Consider the following 21,923-nt stretch of genomic DNA (forward strand, 5'->3'; position numbering starts at 1 on the left):
ACAAATACCGAAAACAGAGAAGGAAACACAATCAATGCAATGCACAATATGATGCATGATCATGACATGGCAATATGCTATGTATTGAGCTAATGCGACTAAAACCAGAAGGGTTTGGTTCATTTTGAACCAAAAGGTTCAATCCCAAAGTCAACTTATGAATTTAAATAGTGCCTTGTCATGTTTTGCACTAAACAGCAAGGTTAAGTTGCTTAAACATGCATGAAACTAGTACAGATGGATAGATTGGATTTTTCTGATCATTTTTCATATATAAATTATTTCATTCTGCGTTACGGTTGAATTTATATGATTTTTAGAAGTTTAAAGCAATTTCTGGAATTCTCTGAATTATTTTAAATCCAGAAATGATTAACTGCGTCAGCATTGAGTAAGCATGACGTCAGCAACTCAACTGCGGCTGGCCGTGGTCAAACCTGAAATGTGGGTCCCGCATGTCAGTGTAACAGCATCACTAGCAGAGGCTGACTAGTGGGGCCAGGTCAATGCTGAGGTGGCAAGGTCAAACTGACCGGTGGGGCCACGGGCATTAGCTTAAATTAAACAGGGAATAGCCCTGTGATTAATTAACGGGTGGGGCCCGTCTGTCAATGACTCTAGGGGTTAACTAAGTGGTGGTTAGTGCTAATTAAGCCTGGGCCACGTCATCTAATCCGACGACTAATCACCAGCGGTAAGCACACGCGGCGGCGCTCCTCGTCCGGCCATCTCCGGCGTCGGCTGGACGCGCGGCTGGGCGCACTAGAAATCCCGTGATGCGACGCATCCAGTGGTGGCCGTGGTGTGTGCTGGGGCAGCGTGTAGCGGCGGTGGTGATAAGCCGGGCGGTGGCCGGAGTTACAGCATCGAGCGAAACGGGGCTGCGGAGCACGATAGGAGGAGCTAGGGGACGCGTTCGGCTCCTGGGAGCTCGGTGAGCACGGCAACACGCTAAAAAAGCGGGTGGAGGAGGTTGTTGCCACGACAACGACATGGCACAGCGGCGGCGACCTCGGCCACGGTCGGAAGATGGAGCTAGGGGACGGGAATGGAGGGGGCGAGCAAAGAGAATGCAGCAGGAGCTCACAGGAAGGACGATGAGGTGGTCAGCAAGCTCGGGGGCGTCTTCGTTGCTACGAATCGGGCGGCGGCGATCGCTGGCCGTGGCGATGAAGACGGCGGAGATGGCGTGGCTTCAGGGCACCCGGCGTCACGTGCGTCATGGTAGAGATTTCCGGATCCAAGGCGGAGCTCGTAGCTTAACTGGTTGGGCGTGGGGACGCTGGTGGCCGCGGTGGTGCTCGTCGGCGGTCTCGGGTCGTCCGGGGATGAGCGAGGGAGAGAGACAGAGGAGGGAGAGGGGCACGGGGAGAGTAGGAGGGCTAGAGGGTTGCGTGGCGCTCAAGAGAGGCATCCAGACCCTCGGCGGCAAGCAGGAGCTGCCGAGGCGCGTGCTCGTGAGCGGCGGCCACGCGCGCTGCGTCCTTCTGGCGCGAGGTTGGTGGTGACTGGCAGGCGCCAGTGGGCTAGGCCGGCACAGTGCCAGGGCAAGTAAGTGGCCCAGGTAGGCGTTCTCTCTCTCTTTTCTAAATTGTTTTCTGTTTTCTATTTTTCTGTGACTTTTGGGCTTTATTTAAAATACCAAAACGTTTTCAAAAATCCTGAAAATAATTGTGGGCTCTATTTGGAATATTCCCAACAGCCCTCACTTAAGTTCAGAATTAATTGAGCATTTAAAATATTATATAGCATTTAAATGCCCAATTGCAAATAGCATATGATTTAATCCACAGCCCAAATATGTCATGGAAAAATATGCAACACCTCTGGTTAATGTTTCTAGCATTTTCCAGAAATGATGAACATTTTTTAGAGCCATGTGGATTCACTGAGAATATTTTAGTTGAACCTAGTGGATTCCTTTGATGCTAGGGTTTAGGCAATCCCCATTTCAGGTTTAACTCAAATTTAAACATGATGCAACACAAGACTAGCTAACCCAATGCAGACCAGAACTAGGGATGTGACATTGATACCCCACCACTGTTCAAGCCTTCCATGGCATCCCCCCACCTAGACCAATCGCCTCCTTGATTTGCTCTCCCATCATCCCTAAGGCCCTGGTCCCCAAGAACTTCACAAACTTTTTCACCCTCTGAATTATTTCTTTGTTATCCTCCAGGAACTTGTTCACTATCTCTACATTCTCATTGATGCTTTTCCCTAACTCCGCTTTCCCTTTGTATGTTGACTACTTTCTCAAAAAGTTGGAACAAGAAAATACAATCATAATAACTCAATTGCAACAGGACATCTATCTAGGAAAGTACATGTAAAACGATCAGAGGTAACAGTTACGCTAATGTATGACACTCGTGTTCGCCGGTATGACGCTCGTGTTGAAGTGTACCAGTTTATATTGAACGTTTTTACTTTGGGATGACTAATATTGTCATTACAAATAGGTAATTTCTATTTATATAGATTATTCAATATACTATTGTGAATAATAAATTTAGGTATGATATGCATTACAAACAATGTAGACATTGTTATGTATATTAGTTGTATATTTATTATTTTTCCACTATTTATTATTATAAATTATTTTATCTAGCACCAATATGAACTTATACTTTGTCGTAGCATATATTTTTCATTCAATTTGTGATGCTTAATAAATTGTATGGATCCAGTGGATTTAATCACAGATAAAAAAGAATCAATATTAGCTTTGTCTTTGTGTGTATATTTTTCATTTATAGTTTCATATCTATAAAACTTTGGAGTGTTTTACATTATATGCATCCTGTAAATAAATTGCTAGGGCTTTCTAGAATACAAGACTATCAAGCTTAGGGGTAGATATACAGATACTTCTAGATTGCATGAAATGTCATTCCATTTTCCACTCTAGCCTTGCTAGACCCTAGTTGCCAAATTAATCTGGCCCAAGTGAATTTTGAACATTCCTTTCTTAAGCAGTGTCCCTCGACACTTTTGAGCATTCATGTGTTAAGCAGTGTCACAAAGGTCTTGAAGCCCCTTGGGACTTTTGAATATTCACGTCTCAAGTAGTGTCTTCAACATGGAATTGCCATTAATATTGTTTGTGGTTTTCTCGGATAAGGGGTTAGTTACCACGCTTGCTTTTGAAGAATTTGAGTAGAATATGAGAATCATTTGATGATTTAGGTGTTGAATTATCATTATCATGTTCCAAGTATTTTAGGCAAGGAGGAACAAATTCTTCTTGACTAGCACTTTCTCATTGCCAATGTGTACCGATCACCAACATAATGGAAGTCTGAGAGGTTACAGGCCCAGTTCTTTTGCCAGAATCTGGGGATTCTTCCAGAATCCAACCCCTACTCAGCTTCTCCCAGAGTCTGGCAAAGAACTGGGCCTCAATCTCGTACGACATCTCTAAAGTTTGCATATATCTTTCTAGCCGAACATTCCCTTCCTTTTTAAAATGGATACATAATTTGGTTCAAGTCACGCAACACCATCCAATGCATATGACACACAACATGCAACTCTCCGAGTCTCTGCCAAGTTGGTTGTTTATCTCTCCACCTCGGCACACGCCTGTCAATCTCCATATGTTATCCTGTCCACTCCCTACAAACACATCAATATAATCCGGTGTCTTATGCCTAAGAGAAATCACGCCCTCCTTGTTCCAAAATAATACCAACGCATGATTAACAATGCAATGCCATCTTTTTCAACTATAATATAAAAAAATGAAAGGATGCGCGTTTGTATAGATAGAGGAAACCAAATGATTCTTTTGAAGAGTTTTGATGAAGTGGACGGAAGTGGTTGTAGTAGGAAGCCTGGTGCAAGCGGGCCATCATTGAAAGAGAAACCATGCGGTTTTCACTTTTCAGCCCCACGAATCAATCAAAATCAATCACAAGTGTAAATCGACCGTATCAGAGGCGCCCGAAATGGGCTCGCACGTAATTTGGCTTTTCCAAGGGGAGGCGCCGCGCAAAACCCACTGACCCACCCACGGCAACCTTGCCGCAGCGCGGCACGCTGAAATCCCGATACTGCCCTCCACGCGCGCACCGTCACTGCGACGATCCCCCACCCTTCTTCCCACCTCCCCACGGAAGCGCAACCCCTCCCAAAACCCCCACCCACTCCGCCCCTCTCCCGTGCTCGCCCTCCGCACCGCACCGCCGCGCCACCGCCTCCCGGCGGCCATCCAAGATGTTCTACTCGCACCAGCTCCTCGCGCGGAAGGCGCCGCTCGGCCAGATATGGTGCGTCCCCTCCCCCTCCCCCTCCCCTCCCTCCCCGCCGGCCGCCGCCGCTCCCGTCCCCTCGGTCGCGGCCGCCGGCCACCGATTCCGCCTGTCCCGCGTTTCTCCGCTCGGTCCGGGGCGTTTCCGGGCGCCCCCGTTCGGTCCGCTCCCAATGCGGCGGGCTCCCCGTCGCCTCGCCTCGATCTGCTCTGACGCTCCTCTGCTCCTCTGCCCCCGCCGCAGGATGGCCGCCACGCTCCACGCCAAGATCAACCGCAAGCGCCTCGTCAAGCTCGACATCATCAAAATCTGGTGAGCCCCCGACCCGACCCCGCCAATTTCTCTCTGCTTTGAGGGCCCGCGGTCTCATGGCGCTGTGTCTGACGCCGCTGCAGCGAGGAGATCCTGAACCCGTCGGTGCCCATGGCGCTCAGGCTCTCCGGGATCCTCATGGGTGAGCCGTCCCTCCGGGCCATTTCGCTCCTTTTTTCCCCCTCGCCGGATTCGTTCCTGTTCTCCCCGGGGATGTGACGCGTGTTTGTTGCTGTTGTTGCCTCCTGTGTGCGCGTGATGAGCAGGCGGCGTGGTGATCGTGTACGAGAGGAAGGTGAAGCTTCTCTACGGTGAGTCCACCTGCCGCCTTCCCTCGCTGCTCGCCGCACTTATTTTCTTGTCGAAATCTTCAGATTCTCACCGTTTCCAACTGTGTGGTTCCTCGCAGATGATGTGTCCCGTCTCCTGGTAAACTTGGACTTCGAGTTGCGCCCGACCGGTTTCTCTGCATCCTGCTGCTTGGTGATTTGGTGGCTGGGTTTACGCTTGTGCTGATTTCTTCTGCAGATTGAGATCAACGAGGCATGGAAGATCAGGCCGGCCGTCGACCACACCGTCCTCCCCAAGGGCAAGGCTCAAGCCAAGTGAGTGCTCTCTCCCTCTCCCTCTCCATGCCCTGCCACAAGTTTCTGGATGTGCTTGCGTGGTGATAATGTGGAGCCGGCGTCCATTTCTCTCTGGAGATGGGGTTTTCCTTATGTGTTTAGACTTTCCTTGTGTGTTTAGACCGTGTGGTGTTAGCCTGATGGTTTACATTGGGGGCTTCTGCAAGGTACCAGGTGGCTGTATGTATGGACAGCTTAACTTCGTCTGTTTATGAAATTTCTTAGAGGCTAGATAGCAATGTCAGTCTCCGTCAGCTTGCTTGCTACCAATTGGTGTGTTCTGCATTGTACGGTATTGAGTTTACGATGATATGTGGTTTGTGATGTTTTTCAGATGTTTCTAGTAGAAGTTTCTGAATGTGTTTGCGTGGTGATGATGGAGAGTTGGTGTCCATTTCTCTGTGGAAATGGAATTTCCTTTGTGTGTTTAGACCGTGTGGTATTAGTCTGATGGTTTAGATTGGAGGGTGTTGCAAGGTGCCAAAGTGGCCGTATGAGCAACTGAACTTTCTGTGTTTATGAAATTTCTTAAGATGCCTAATAACAACACTGTCAGTCTGTCAGCTTGCTTGGTAACTATTGCTGTGTCCTCCATTGTGCACTACTGATTTTACAATGACCAACGGCACTACTTTGTGGTGTTTTCAGATGTTTCTATAAGTTTATTGATGATGCCGTATCACTGACTGCGTGAAATGTAACTGGGATGCACAGTCCTAGCCATGGGTCCATGCTGTGAAATGTAACTGGGACGCGCAGCCCTAGCCGTGGGCCCTTGCTGTGTGATCCTACGTAACTTGACTCTGTTCTTGTGTTTCTGGGGCAGCAGCTATTCATATAGACCATCATATGATTTTGTGTCTCCTGTCTTGATATTCTCATTGCTTGATTAAATTCATGGGTTGCAACTTTGCCTAAGGGGGGTCGTTTGGGTGTTATAGCTGTTGATGCAAGGGTTCATGCAGGTATTTATGTCTCTGTATGTTGCTGATTGTTATGTCTGGGTTAGTCAATTTTAATCTGCTCCAGGTTGCAAGGTGGTTTTTCTGGCCAATATGTATGTGTACTCTATGCAGGACTTTATGCATTTTATAGTTTCTCCAGCCTTTTTAGGACATAGTTTGTCCATTTGTTATCTTAACAATTTTAATAATGGGGTGGCTGACTGGGACAGTGAGATATCGGTTGGTTTTGGACTGTTCAGTGCTGACTTATTATTTTGGTATTGGTTTCTTATTCAATATCAGTCAATCTCTTGAGACTGGATGATCTAATTATAGCAGATCTGGGGGTTGTAATGGTACTTGAGAAATAATGCTATGTTCAGAGGGGATCTTTATCACCTTGGAAAACTGTTAACATATCTTAACATGCTGTCATGTTCAGAGCGCGGACTCTTGTCGCTTGCCTTTGAAAGTTTGTTAGCACTCCAAATGAGATATTTAACCTCTTGCTACTGTGTCATTGCCATTGAGAAAAGGGTTTTATGGAGAATGATATGTCTTAAGATTAAGAAAACAGTGTGTCATTTTTATCTGAAAGTGCTGCTTCTTGCAGGTATGAAGCAGTAACACTGCCAGAGAACGCGGTGGATATGGAGGTGGAGCAGCCCGTGTTTTTCACAGATACTTATACTACTAGGTTCCGGGGAATGGTAATCGTTGTCATCTGTGTATTCTGGAAGTTGAAACTCTGATTAAATGAATGGATGGATTTTCCTGTCTCCTAGCTTCTGTCTGAATTGCCTGCACTCATCTTGACTGACGTCTATGCTTGTGCAGCGCCTGGAGGATTTGGATGAACAATATGTCAATGTCAACCTGGATGATGATGACATCTCTCGCGCCGACCGTCATCATCAAGGTATTTCTTTCTGCTCTTTGGTATTGCTCTGTGAGGGTTCTTAAGGGCTACTGATTATTAACTCTTGGTTCTTTATGATTATATCTCAGCTGAGGCAGTCAACATTACCCTGGTCGATAATTTTGAGTCTGGTCTTGCTGAAACTGACATCTTCAATCGTTTTGAGAGGTAAAGGAGACTTAAGTTTCCCTAATTAAAAGAAAAGAAAAGTTATTCTTATTTTAGTGTGCCATTCTCGTATCATCAATGTTGCGTCTTCTTTTAATTTGACGGTGAGTACCAATATTCATTGTGCAATACTACCTTGTCACCAGATTTGACATAGCAGATGATGACACCACAGTCCATATTACTCTCGATGGACACCCAGAGGCTCCAAGTACACTAGTTCCCTCTCCACCAAGGCCAGAAGACCCTCCTCAACAACAGGAACAGTGTGCTGCCCCATCCCCCATCTGCGAAGAACCTCAACAAGGTGAAATTAAGCACATGACTAGTATATTTGACGATGCTACAGTGGGAAATGGCTTATCACATTGTAAAATTGGAAATGGTTCCGGTTTAACGCTAATAGACACCAATTTTCATCTCATTTTGAGTCTGCGACACATTTACCATGTTTTTTCAATTCAGGGAAACTTCCACCAATGCATTGACTTTTTCTTTGAGTTTCTTCTGGAATAGTATAACTTTAAGGTTATTTGTGAGAGCTTAAGATTTGCACTGGTGCTTAGCATATTGTGCGCTATGGCTATTCGGTCAAGTAGCGCTGGTTCTAAGCATATTGTTTTCGCTCATTATCCCCAGTCGGTTTTGTAAATGGCCAATTTGAATGCGGCAGGACTATATGTTATAGATTAAGTGGATAAGTAGTGTAGTATTGATTGCAGCTGAATTTACTACAGATTTTTGGTGATTTGATAATACCATTCACTCTATTTTATGACTGATCATGGGCAGCACTTATAATACTGGATTTGCAAGTAAACTGATGTGGAACCTTTCTATTTGAAACGAATCTTGCATGTAGCTTATTGTCCTTTGGCTAGTTCACTGGTTGCATGTTATATTAGAAGTTGTACCACTGGACCCAGTTCAGCTACTCATATACTATAGGGCAAGTATCTTCTGCAGGGGATTCATTAAAGGAGCAAGAGGAGCAGAAGACGACGGTCTGTACCATTTACCTGCTGAATAGTTGGCTTTAGTTGAAACTCTTATATGGAAAAGGAATTTGATGTTGTTTACATGAGATTGCTTTTCGCAATACAGGAGCAACAACCAACTAAACGAGCAAAGAGGAAAGCACGCGGCAAGGGCCCCCAAGTGATCATAGATAACCAGATAATGATCCCAGGAAATGTATATCAGTCATGGTTGAAGGACCCATCAAGCCTCACCTCTAAAAGGCGTCAAGTCAGGAGTGTATGTCAACGTGTTATTGATTGGAACCACCTATTTTCCGATAGTTCTGAACTCATGCATTGTACTTACCGAATTGCTGTTTTGCTGTTTACTATTTGCAGAAAATCAATCCTATTAAGGCAATTAAGATAGGCGAGCTCATGGACTTGCCACCGTCTGCCCTAATGTCTTTCTCCAATGACTCACAAGAGATATATTACCCTCAGCAGCTTATGCAGCTCTGGAAGGAATGCACCAAAGTCAAGACCCCAAAGCCCTCATCTTCTTCAGGTAACTATAACACTGAACTTTGTGTCACCCACCTTTTAACTTGCAAAAGTGCTAATTCCAAGCTGCACACTATCTCATACAGGAGATAAATCATCATCATCATCACAAGAAAAGCAGCCGAGAAACCCTTCGCCTCAGGTTGTTTCAGAACACATTTCTCTATTGATTTATTTTCATCAACATTTATCTCATAATTGGTTTTCACTGGCAGCCTCAAGGAGATCAGAATGAAATGGGAGCTCAGCCAATGGACTTCACACCAATGGACTTCACAGATGGCATTGAAAAGATGAGAGCAAACAAGAGTGGAGAATTTGAAGGTGTTTTTGATGGTCCGCATGGTGACCCTAGTGTTACACCTGGAAGTCCTGGTAAGTTGGAGATCTTTCTTTTTTAAGTTCCTTCTTCTTTAGCCGCTTCATGACGTCAACTCTGCTGTAGGGCTAAGTCGCAGGTCAGCTTCAAGCTCTGGTGGCTCTGGAAGGGGGGCATTTCTGCCATTGGATCCAGAAATACAGTTACAATCTGGAAGTGGAAGGTGACTGTTGATACTGATAGTAACCTTGTTCTTTATTAGTTGCACGAATAATTGACTATGTGATCTTGTTATGAAAAAAAAAACTCGGTGATTAAGAAAGTTTTCTCTTTGTACTGGGTTTTCCTTCCATTTCTATGCTCTGTCTAGAAACTGTTAGAGCTGTCTCCCTGATGTTGCGTTGGATATAAAGGAAAACACCTGATCATTGATGTTAACCATCATAAGTGGCTCCCGCAAGAAAAAAAGAAACCATCATAAGTGGCAGCTTCCTGTGGTTTTTTCATTGTCTTGCTTAGTTTCTTAGTGTAACTGTCTGAGGACTATTGTATAGGGCCAAGAGGAGGCAGCTTTCATCTGGACGAAGCTTGGGGAACCTTGATCCAGTTGAAGAGGAATTCCCAATGGAGCAAGAAGAGAGGGAATTCAAGCTGAGAAGGCTTTCAGATATGGAACCAACTCCTGGTGGGTTGCATTTCTGCCTTTCTGTCCTTACCTTAAACTGTTGTCCCTGAAAATAGCAGTTAAAAACATTTCTTGTTTCAGATCTTATGGTAGAAACAGAACCCACTCAAACCCCGTTCATGAAGCAATCCAGTCCTCCCGATCACATCACTGAATCAATTCACTCGTAAGTATCCTGAGCACATTGGTGATAATTCCGGGGTGGCTTATGTTTGACTCGCGGAGTACAAGTGTGTTCGTCGTGTGACGCTGGAGTTAAATTCATGCAGGTACCTAAAGCTCCACTTCGAGAGCCCGGATGCCCCGCCATCTGAATCGTTAAGCCAGCTAACTTATGGGATGAACACAGCACAGGCTGCCCGCCTATTCTATCAAACATGTGGTATGGAACAGTTCTACATTGTGAATAAATCGTGCAGTCACTAGAGTAAATAAGAAATCAAAGGTCTTACCGCATGATTTTATATAGTTGCTTTGCTGTTGATTGATTATTCATAATTTCCATGGACAATGACTATAATTACACACTTTGCATGACATGCTTGCTTTCTCTCATATTGCTGGGTTATATACTAGTAGTATGTTAATTACACACTTTGCATGACATGCTGGCCTTCCTGATAAGTTAACTTTGCTGCGGTGCTAAAAGCAGAACATATATAGCTTGAAACTGGGGAAGAAACACCAAGTTTCCTTGATAGCATCGACTAGATGGATAACCCCTAGGACGTTGAGTGCAATTCTTTTAACCGTTCTGTTTGGTCATGTCACTGAATGTAAACTATTGTTCACTGAGGGTTTTATCTTGTGCAGTCTTGGCAACGCTCGATCGCATCAAGGTCACACAGGTGGAACCATACGGACCCATCCTGATCTCGAGGGGGGCCAACATGTGATCATCTCCCTATTAATCTTAATCACACGGAAGAACCGGGAGCCTCTTGCACATCTCATGTTTATATATCTATAGTGTCTTAAGTCTGCACAGGAAGAAGTCTTTGTAGGAGTAGGTAATTTGCTTATGTATCTGCTGGTGGGAAGCAAGTGAGTTGATGGTGCTGTGTTATCGCGGAAGTTTGGTCAGGCCACAGGGGAATTCTGTAAGATACGCTACGCTGAAAGAATCGAGAGGGTTGACAGGCGGTGTAGGTTAGCTGCTTAAACTATGTTCATCAGGGGGGGTATTTGTTGTACCTGAGATTTGCTGGTTAAGTATGTTTAACCGGATATTTATTATGTTTTGCCTATCGCAAATGATGATGCGCGTTTTGCCCCTCTTTGCATCATTTGGTTGGACTATGTTCTTGGACTGGTGATTCTTGTGGGTTATTGAACTAGGTGCCGGGATGTCTGAAGCTGCAACTGTACCATGCTTGCTGCTGCTTCAGTCCGGTTGCCTTCAACATACTGTATCTTTTTATGTGGCAATAGTTTTTCTTGCTGAAGCCTCAGTGTTCAACAAGAAACTGTGATTGTGATGTTGGTCTTTCGTTGCAATGCATGTGTTCAGGTGGGCGATCGCCCTCCCTCGTTTGCTCCTAAAAACAAAAATAGATTGCTTCAGTGTTCCGGCAGGTGCCGAAAGTAGCAGATCTGTCATATCCTAAAGGCTGAACTGTGTCAAGTTAATATGTGCAGCAGAGAAGATCACTCCTTGCAATGCAAGTTTACGGTGTCGCGTGATGGCTTTGGTGCGGACATGAATATGACAGCGGGGGTGATGATTTGTCTTGATCATTTCTTCGGCATTCTTCCCAGCAACATTGCTATGCCGACATTTCGTGGCGGCACCCATATTCGCGTTCAGATGCATATCAATTCATGCAAATTGGCTAGTATCCTTGACCGGTGATGATCCTCATAAAGGTCGGTTTTGGCAATCTTCACACCATAGTAGACTTAGTATACGCTAGTCTTCCACCCAACTCATAGGATATTCTTCTCATTGTTGACAAAGGCCATAACGTATGCAATCAATGGTGAATCATGTCACCTTTTGACATTTCTCGTGTCTGCTGGATTCTTACAGCCTTTTTTCAAACAATTTGCGGTTGCCCGACGATGATTCGACCTACACGCTTGTTTTTCCATGCATATCCTTATAGCAATAAGCGTGTCCACGTGTACATCAATGATGGCTCAATAATCGAATCGAACGGAACCGAACACAATCTGGAAACCTCAATTCAAAGTGCAGTACAAGTCTCGTTTCAGTCTCTCTTTTCAGCCGGCCGGTGAGGCCCGTGACTTGGACATTGCTGCTAACATTCAGCCATTAACCATGTGCATGAACAAGCCCTGACCCTAGCAAGGTAGGATCTGAACACGCATTACATTATACTAATAGCACAAAGAAATAAGTACCACCATTAGTGACAGTGAGGGGGGTTGAAGCAATGATGCTCCTTTGATGATGGAGCTTAGGCTTTGGAGACGCTTTTACCAACTTGGTAGTCATGATGCCGCTGCCCGTTTTCTCTTGCAGTTGCCGTCGCTTTGTCATCCTGTTTTGCCTATCGGAAAAAAGACGGTGTGTGTTTCGCCCCTCTTTGCCTCATTTGATTTGAATATGTTTTTGGGCAAATGGTTCTTCTGCGTTCTTGAAGTATGCGCCGGGATGTCCGAAGCTGAAAGCATGGTACGCTTGCTGCTGCTCCAGTTCATGCTTAATGTTGCAGACGTGTAGTGAGTAGTGACACGTCTTTGACATAATACTTTTGCTGATGTGCTCAACTACAGATTCAATAGTTTTATGTGCATCAGGATTGCATAAGAGAAGATCACTCCTTGCTCCATCAACTAGTGAAGTTTGTAGCACTGCGTGGTGGATTCGAGCAGACATGAATGTGTCGGGCGGTGTGATGTTCCGGCGAAGCGCCTGCCCTGATATCTTCTTCTCAAGGGAGCCGAACCACGGTCGAGAATTCGGCATTTTTCGGCAAACATTGCCACACACTCTGGTGGGTGGCACCCAAATTCGCGTTGCCATGCAAATTGGCTAGCATCCTGACCGGCGATGATTCCTGTAAAGGTCAGTTTTGTCAATCTTTACACCATAGTAGACTTAGTATACGCTAGTCTTCCGCCCAACTCATAGGATATTCTTCTCATTGTTGACAAAGACCATAATGTATGTAATCACTTTTGACATTTTTCGTGTCTGCTGGATACAAACAATTTGCAGTTGCCCAGCGATGATTCGACCTACACGCTCGCTTGTTTTTCCATGCACCAATTATTGCCCAATAATCGAACGGAACCGGATGCAAATCAGAAACTCCAATCCAAAGTGCAGTGCAAGTCTCATTTCAGTGAGTAAATAGCATAAAGCTACTAGTTTACAGGTTAGGGTTCCAAAAAACTACCCTTTTTTTAATTTTCTCAGAAAGCTACCAAACGCGCGGTCCACTGTTTCAAAAAACCCAAACCCGCGGTGACTAGCGATTTAACTGTTTTTCTGACGGCCTGGGCCCATCTGTCAGCCCACGTGGCCACGCGCGCTCACGGCGCGGTAGTTCACGGCCGTTAGCCGACCGGCCCGGTCGGAAGTGGGGTAAATATACCCGCTCGGTCGGTCGGGATCACACACTCGCTCACTCTCTCGTTGCTCGCTCACTCCCCTGCTCCAGTACGAGCTCGCCGCCGCGCGCCGTCTTCGAGGCCGGTGGCCGTCGACCTCCTTGCCGCAATGCCTTCCTGGAACGACGAGGAAACCAGCTCGGAGGAGGAGTGCGAGGCTGTCAGCATGGACATGGGACTTATGGTAAGTTCTTTGCCACCTAGGGTTAGGGTTAGGGTTAGGTGCTAGTAGCTTAGGCTACAGCCATGGATTTTGCTTAGTGTAGTGTTGTTGTTGTGTGTGTGATACTGTTCTTGATTAGTGGAGGGTGCGGTTTGATTGTAGGATTTAGGTAACCTAGGGTTCATCTCTGTACAGTGTTAGGGTTCATGCTGATTTGGGGATTTAATGAACAGTGCAAGTTGATTCTGGTATTGAGTGCAGATTGAAACCAGATTTTATTGGTTATTATGGTTGCAGGAGGAACCAGACACCACTGTGGAGCCCCTTTTCTGTGGCCAACTTGAGCTTGCTCATCCCAAGTGCATTCTGCACCAACTGAGGCCTATTAAGCATGTTGCTTTTGAAGGGCCTGTAACAGGGAGGCGTTTCTATGGCTGCCCAGTCCAGGTTAGATGCCAATTAAGTTTTCTGCTATGGATGTTCAGTGATGTTTGATATGATGGAGCAGTTTGTTTGATATGACAGACACATATGTATTTTTGCCACTTTGGAAACTTACTAATGGCATTGTAATAACTTTTCACATTTACAAATGCAGGAAAATGGTGTGAATTGTGGTGTTACGGAGTGGGTTGATGGGCCTTGGCCAATTGTTCTTCAGAGATGTTTGTGCAAGCTATGGGAGATGTTCCATGAGCAGAACTTTGGAAGGGTACAGGACAAGGAGAAGTTTGAGCAGGAGTTGGCAAGGCTTAAGAGTGAACATGAAAGGGAGTTGGCCAAGCTAAGGACTGAAAATGACAAGCTTTGCATTGAGTACACCAAGCTTGTTGATGATGTATCCAAGATGTTTGATTGGCAGGATGGTAGGGTGGACAAGAAACAAGTGGAGGAGGAAGAACTTGAGAAGAAGAAGAAGGAGCTAGAGGAGAAAGCCATGTTGGAGGTGCAGATGGAAAAGCTCAAACTTGCAAAAGAGCAGAGGTGCATTTTGCAGAGCCAAGCTGATATCATCAAGAACACTAGGAAGGCTATGAAGGATGTTGAAGTTGACAGAGATGTTCTTAAGAAGGAGAAGGCAAAGCTTGAGCTTGTTGTTGCTGAGCTGCTGAATGAAGGGTATGGCAGCAAGGAGAAGTTAGAGCAAATCAAGGTCATCCTTGAGTCTTGAACTTGCTGTGATATGTTGGTGAAGTAAGTACATCCAAAGGCCTTTATATAAGGATGTGGCCTGGCATGATTTCAAGTAATTATGGGTGTACATTTTGGGGGAATGTGAAGTTTAACCTAGTGTGTAAGAACCTTATTTCCTATGTTGTTAAGTTGTAATGGATCACCTATGGTATTAAGTGTTGTAATGGATCTCCTATGCTATTAAGTAGTGGAAATGGATCTCCTATGCTATTAAGTAGTGGAAATGGATCTCCTATGCTATTAGGTGTTCAACTTGATCTTATATCTTTTATATGTTATTTGTTATCCTTCATATATTATTTCTGGTGGTAATTGGGCTTAGTGGCCTACTACTCTCTGACCAAATGCAACCCTAGGCCTACTAACCCCAATCCCCCATCCATCTCTCAATATAAACCCCTCCCCACCCCCACCCTTTCCCAGTGACTCCACCAGCCGCCACCCAAAAGAAACCCTACAGATGGATCCTGACATGGGAGATGTCACAGAGGAAGAGGGGGAGGCTGTGGAGGTACGGACAGCAGCAGCAGCACAGAGGAGGAGGAGGAGGCGCAGGCAGAGGGCACTAGAGGCGGCCCAGGATGAGCAGCAAGAGGAGTTCAACCGCCGACTCTCCAACAAGGTACTGGAGAAGTGCAATGATGAAGAACTAGAGTTGGTTTTCACTGGTGGCAGGGGAAGGTCATTCATCCAGATCATTAGGTGGGCAAGGATGAGGGCAGTCATGGCTCCTCATCCAGCAACTAGGACCAAGTGGGTCCGTTTCTTTGAGCGCTATGACTGATATGTCAATCTAGCTATCTATCTTTCTATCTATCTTTCTATCTGTAAGTCAATTTGAGAGAGACTTGTAGCAGCACTTGTAGTAGTATTTGTGAGATTTGGATGTAATCTATGAGACTTGTAGTAGTATTTGTGAGATTTGTAGTAGTATTTGTGAGACAGATGAATTGAAGTTGCAAACAAGTGCAGAATCCACATACAATACCATATTACAAACCAAATCAAAGAGTGCAGTATCAAGTACTTAGTGAGGCAATGTTATTACAAACCAAATCAAACAGTATCAAGCACTTGGAGTTCAACAACTTCAGCTAGTTGCCACTTGCATAAAAGTAATCTTTCAGCCTATTAGATGGCTTCCTGACCCTCTTTGACCCATCATGCACAGCACTTGTAGCCTGTCTAGGAGCAATGAAAGATCCAGTGCCACCTCTATTAGCAGTAGCTGACCTGGTGTTCTTTGCTGGAGAAGACCTTGATGACCTGGTGTTCTTTGCTGGAGAAGACCTTGATCCATTGATAGGAATAGTTGTGTTCTTCTTCTTGGCAGGTGCTACTACTGTTGCAGAAGATGTATTGGTCCTGCTCTTCTTGAGAGGTGGTGCTGCTGTTGATGTAGCTGGTGCTGCCCTCTTCCTTGACCTAGAAGCCGTCTGTGTTGACTCATTTGTTACTGGAGGAGGAGTTGGTGCAGGTGCAGAGGCAGCATGTACCCTTGGTGGCCTTTGTGCACTTGCAGCCATTGAAGATCCAGCCTCAGAGTAGTTTGTTCTATTTTCCTACACAACAATATTATTTAAAAGTATTTTCCTACAAATGAAATGAATGTAACAATGCAATGCAATGTAAGTAACCATGGAATCAATGGACATACCTGATGCTTGTTCAGCCTCATTTGGAACTTAGGTTTCAATGGGACACCACAATTGTTGATCCTGTGCCCTTGCATCTTGCAGTTGCTGCATGTGACTGTACCAATCCTAGAAGTGTCTTTTTTAGCTGGCACCTCAAACAGGCCTTTCCTCCTGGCAGTTTGTTTCTTACCTTTCTTTTCTCTAAAAACAGGGGGAGAAATATCATGCCCATTTGTATGAGGCCAATGGTCAGGACCTGGCACAGGAAATATTATGTGCTTATATGTTTCACAATACATGGGTTTCTTGAAGAAAGCAGAAACATAGTCTTCAGGGTGTATCTTCACTTTCTGCATTGCAGCAATGGCATGACTGCATGGAATAGCTGTCATGTCCCACCTCCTACAGTCACAGGTCTCATTGTTCAAATTAACACAATATGTGTTTTCTGAGCTACTTGTGACCTGCCATATCCCTGGCCCTGCCATGTATGCTTCACAATATTTAGCCCACTTCTTACCCTCTTCTAAAATCTCTGAATAAGTAGGTGTGATTTCCCATCTGCATCCCTCTGTCTTCTCTCTGATCTTCTGAAACTTAATCATTAGCTTTGTTCTTATGCCCTCTAACATAGTCCTGATTGGCTTGTTCCTAACATCCAATATCATTCTATTGAAAACCTCACTAAGGTTGTTTACTACCAGGTCAGTTTTGCACATAGTGTCCATTTTATACCTAGCCCAGGTATGGTCTGGTATCTGGGACAACCACTTCCAAGCTTCTAAACTTTCTTTTTTCAAATTCTCCATGCCTAAATCATGTCCATGTTTGGTAAAGGAATAGGCAGTCTGATCTAAATGTTTCTTAAGTTCCTCTCCTCTGAAACCAGCTGACTGAAAATTGGCATAAATATGTCTAAGATAAAACCTTTGTGGAGAGTCAGGGAATACATCATCTATTGCATTCAACAATCCCTGTTCAATATAAGGTAATCTTAAGTGTTACTCATCTACTGAATAACATTTTACTCATTGCAAATGTAAAGGCAAATGTAAAGACTAGGTTGAGAACAATACCTTCTGCCTGTCAGACATAATTGTGTATTTGCCAAACTTATTGCCAGTTCCAATGACTGTTCTCAACTGTGTGAGAAACCATATCCAACTGTCTGTCTCTTCCTTATCAACAACACCAAAAGCTATTGGGAAGATGTTATTGTTGCCATCCCTCCCTGTAGCTGCCAATATCTGCTGACCAGTGCTTAGCTTGATGAAGCAACCATCCAGACCTGCTAACATGATAACATGAGTGCCTAAGTACATCAATGTTTAAAAAACATATAAATTTCTGAATACTTACCTATAAATGGCCTGCATCCATTCAGAAAACCCTCCTTGCATGCAAACAAGCAGTAAAACATATAGTGAAACCTTGGGGTAGGAGCTGGGTTAAGTGGGTCCTCATGTGTTGTTACTATGCACCTACTGCCAGGGTTAGTATCTAGCACACACTGCAGGTAGTCCCTTATTCTGTGATACTGGAGTTTGTGATCTCCTTGCACAACCTCAACTGCTTCCTTCCTTGCCCTATATGCCAAGCTTTTAGGCACATGCACACCAAACTTCTTCTTTGTGTATGACATAATTGTGTCAACACCAGCTCCAGGGTTGGATCTGACTGTATCCTCACAAACCTTAGCAACCCAACTGACTGTCACCTTTGTGTTCTCTCCACTTGCTCCACAAGTGTGATCCAGGTTCATCTTCTTGATACTGAAAGTTGCCTCATGAGCTATCTTGGAGGCAACTATGTAAAACTGACATCCATGTTTTCTCTCAGAGCACCAAGCAATAACCCTAGTTGGTTCATTTCTGTGATACTCAAAATTCCTAAGAGTCCTCACATGAAAATTTCTAAGTGCTTCTCTGAACTCAACTACATTTTCAAAGCACAAATGCATTGCAAACTGCTCATGTGCATCAGGCCTTGATGGATCATACCATATCCTCTCCTTCTTCTGCTTCTTCCGACTCTTCCTTCCAGATGGCAGCCTTGGTGCATCATCTTCATCACTTATGCCAAAATCACCTGGAAAACAGTACTCATCAGCTTCAGGGACATAATCTTCAAACTTGATGTGCTCAGGCTGACTATGAGACTTGCTAGTTGGGCCAGGTTTTCTAACTGGCTTAAGCTTTTTGGCTGCATTTGTAGTTACAGTACCAGGATCACTTATGCCAGGATCCTCTACTTGTTCATCTTCAGAAACAACTGGTTCTTCCTCCCAAAACTCAGAAGGTTCTGAGTTAGCTGCACAGAAGTGCTCTGCAGTATCAGTGCCAGTCTCATCTTCACCCCTACACCAAGCTTTGTAAGAAATTTTCTCCCCTCTGTAATCACCCCTAAAGAACTCAAAATCTGAAGATGATTTGTCATCTTCAACTTCATCTTCTTCCTCTGGTACATCTTCTCCTTCTTCATCTGCTGCTTCTTCTACATCTTCTTCTTCCACAACTTTTTTCCCCTTGTTAAAATTGCTGCTTTGCTGTGTGTTTATGTAGGGATCATCAGGGGCAGGATACAAAACACCTTCTTGTGAAACTCTGTAAACAACAGGTTCACCAACATGATCAATGGGGATCTGTTCCTCATCTGCTGGGCTTGGATCAGTAGCTTTTCTGACACTGATGTTCAGTACCTTATTATCAACAAATAAGTCAAGCATTTCCTCTAATGCCTCCTCATTATCCAGGGCCTGCACACCCTCCAGCCCCTTTCCATCTTCCTTTACATAAGTTAGAAATGCATCCATTCCATAGCCCTCCAACTCAACCAATGCTAATATGGTCAGATAACTGATATCTCAGGACACTGAATACTTTTTCTCCATATTATCTATTCCTTGAAAATGTAGCCTCAAGTCCCAAATCGCATCATCTAAGCTGTAGGATTAAATTGAACCATAAATACAGTAGCACTTTCTTCTAATTTGAACTAAAGCACCCAGAAACATTGAGCAGTGCTTACCTCACTCCACCAAAGGACGAAGCCCAATGGTGGCCGCCTGCTGGATCAGCGTGGATGCGCTTCGCCACTGCCCTGGCCGCGCGGACTTCCAGATCTGAGCTCGCCGGATCCATATGAGCCGCGGGCGGTGATGGCTGCTGCGATCGCTGCGCCGGGAAGCTCGAGCTGCCTAGCCATTTGTCCACCTCTGAGGGTCCACCGCCCTCCTCGCCAGTGCCGCCTTGGCTGAATCGCTCGCCGCCGACGAGATTTGGCTGCGCCGCCGCCATGGCCCACTAGGTCACTGCGGGGAAGAGGAGGGGGAGAGGAGGGGAGTGAGAGAACAAGAAACCCGACAGCCTACTTTGGTTCCGACCGGACCGCGTCGGCTAACGGCCGTGAACTGCCGCGCCGTGAGCGCGCGTGGCCACGTGGGCTGACAGATGGGCCCAGGACGTCAGAAAACGGTTAAATCGCTAGTCACCGCGGGTTTGGGTTTTTTGAAACAGCGGACCGCGCGTTTGGTAGCTTTCTGAGAAAATTAAAAAGTGGTAGTTTTTTGGAACCCTAACCTGTAAACTAGTAGCTTTATGCTATTTACTCCATTTCAGTCAGTCTCTTTTTTCAGCCTGCCGGAACCACAAGGAAGCAGGTGAGGCCCATGACTTGGACATTGCCGCTAACATTTTAGCCATAACCCATGTGCACGAACAAGCCCTAACCCTAGCAAAGCTAGCACCCCAACCCACATTACATTATACTAACACAAAGAAATCAAAACCGCCATCAGTGTCAGTGAGGGGAGTTGAAGCAATGATGTTCCTTTGGGTGATGGAGCTTAGGCTTTAACCAACTTGGTAGTCATGATGCCGCCCATTTTCTCTCGCGGTTGCCTTCGCTTTGTCATCCGGTGCTGACTTCGAGGCGCCAGACCAGCGAGCCAGGGCCCTACCCCGGAAAACATTTGCCATGAACATGTCTAAAAAGAGCCTAAACCATCATCATCGCCGCTAATCCCCGCAATGATGGGGTTGCGATGGATCAACTCCTCCAAAGATGCACTAGCAGTAAGAATAAGAAATATCACTAATCAGCTTGGTGTGGTATGGTATGGATGACCAGGACTAAAGCAAAGGTATTTTGCTAGTAGCTCTCCCCCCTGACCCTTTCCCTAACCTTCTAGAGAAAGCACCTTTAAATCTCCTCTACTCATGGTACTGCAAGTAGTAGATCATAGTCCTAATCTACAATGCTAGTGAAAAGACGATTTGTACCGGTGACGTGTTGAGACCAGGATGCACGAGCGTCTCTAAAGAAAAATGGCTGTGGTTGGCACCTAAAAAAAGAAACTCATGGATATTTGTTCATGCACAATATGACCAGGAAATTAATTTTTCCCGTGTCCTAAACTAGGCCCTAGTCTGTTTATCACTTTTTTCTTCTAATTAACCGGTTAACTCTGCTTTTTGTATTCCTTTTTCTTTTTACAAAAAAACTCTTTTTCTTTAGTTTCTTCTAAAGAAAACGCGGCGTGCCTCCGGTTCCTCGAAAATAAAAACAGGGCCTTAGTCACACCCTGATCGCTGTCGACGGTGTTCGGACACGCAATGGCGGCATCTCAGGAACATGGAATCGGGGGCGGAGGATTTCCATGGAGGCGACGACGACAAGGCGGCACATGAACCGGAAGGAATTTTTTCGGTTCGGACGGGGAATTATGACGATAAGATCGAGGGCATTATTCAGAAAAAGAAGCTTTGGTAGGCAAGTGGGGTTGAGTAAAGCTGGGGAAGCAAGGGAAGTGGGAGAATTAGTGAGGCATCGGATTCTTATTCGGGAACAAGGGGCACATATCCGTTTCTTAACACGGTTTCCCCGTTGAATTTCTCGGCACGCAGGCAGACAGGTGCACAATTGGATGTGAGTTGCCGAGTGTTTGCGGATTCGGCTGCTGCGCTTAATAAAGGTGAAATAAAAAGGTGGTGGGTTGGAATATGTTGTGGAATTTTACGTCTGTGTTTTTTCTTCGTCTGTAACTTTCATTTGGAATATACAGTTGAAAAAAATGAACTTTCGTCTGGGATGATGTGTGTGTCTTTATATATTCGTTTGTAACTCTGACCAAGTTTTTATTGTATTTGCAAAAGAAAAAAAAAGACTCTGTGTCTCCTTGATGGAAGTCGTATCATACGGACAGGTTGAGTTAATTTGAAATTTGCACCGTAAAGCGCCTGTAGCTCAGTGGATAGAGCGTCTGTTTCCTAAGCAGAAAGTCGTAGGTTCGACCCCTACCTGGCGCGTTTACTTCCAGTAATTTCTTTCCAAATTAAATTCTTTTTTGTTTTTTTTTTCGTTTAGACGAAGTAGGGTCATCATATAACACAAAAATCATTTATGTTTCCAAAGTGAAAAATGTTGAGCAAAACTTGCAGGCTATTATGCTCACTAACTTTGTGCAGAGTTCGTGTCAAAACTGGACAGTGCCTCGAAAAGCAGTAAGAATCTGAAACTTAACTGGGGCACAGGAGATGCTGTGCCTACGAAGAAGCGTGCCACCATCGCGTAGGTGAAAGTTGTTTTTGAACCTTT

General features: G+C 45.0%; 1 protein-coding gene and 1 non-coding gene across 4 annotated transcripts; both read left to right on the forward strand.

Annotated features, from left to right (window-relative positions):
* The first annotated feature begins 4,133 nt into the window (after positions 1-4,133).
* LOC119349712 (sister chromatid cohesion 1 protein 1-like) lies at positions 4,134-11,028 on the forward strand. 3 transcript variants are annotated; one of them, XR_005169509.1, is made up of 21 exons: positions 4,134-4,277; positions 4,503-4,571; positions 4,655-4,713; positions 4,838-4,882; positions 4,981-5,000; positions 5,100-5,176; positions 6,755-6,851; positions 6,979-7,060; positions 7,150-7,228; positions 7,375-7,535; positions 8,177-8,232; positions 8,333-8,485; positions 8,587-8,755; positions 8,838-8,893; positions 8,967-9,126; positions 9,197-9,293; positions 9,625-9,755; positions 9,837-9,921; positions 10,025-10,137; positions 10,408-10,484; positions 10,569-10,661. XR_005169509.1 is itself a non-coding variant. In XM_037617799.1 (20 exons), exons 1-20 carry the CDS (start codon positions 4,225-4,227, stop codon positions 10,649-10,651), a joined length of 1,845 nt encoding a protein of 614 aa, XP_037473696.1. In that variant the 5' UTR covers positions 4,134-4,224; the 3' UTR covers positions 10,652-11,028. The 3 variants fall into 3 exon arrangements, 2 of the variants coding, with proteins under 2 accessions (XP_037473696.1, XP_037473697.1); XM_037617799.1 differs by lacking the exon at positions 10,408-10,484 and having other exon boundaries at positions 10,569-11,028; XM_037617800.1 differs by lacking the exon at positions 10,408-10,484 and having other exon boundaries at positions 8,195-8,232; positions 10,569-11,028.
* A 10,533-nt stretch (positions 11,029-21,561) lies between these two features.
* Positions 21,562-21,634, forward strand: TRNAR-CCU. The gene has a single exon. It is a non-coding gene; the product is annotated as a tRNA-Arg (tRNA).
* The last annotated feature ends 289 nt before the right edge of the window (positions 21,635-21,923 follow it).

This window comes from Triticum dicoccoides, chromosome 1B (genome assembly GCF_002162155.2).
Source record: "Triticum dicoccoides isolate Atlit2015 ecotype Zavitan chromosome 1B, WEW_v2.0, whole genome shotgun sequence".
Classification (NCBI taxonomy): domain Eukaryota; kingdom Viridiplantae; phylum Streptophyta; class Magnoliopsida; order Poales; family Poaceae; genus Triticum; species Triticum dicoccoides.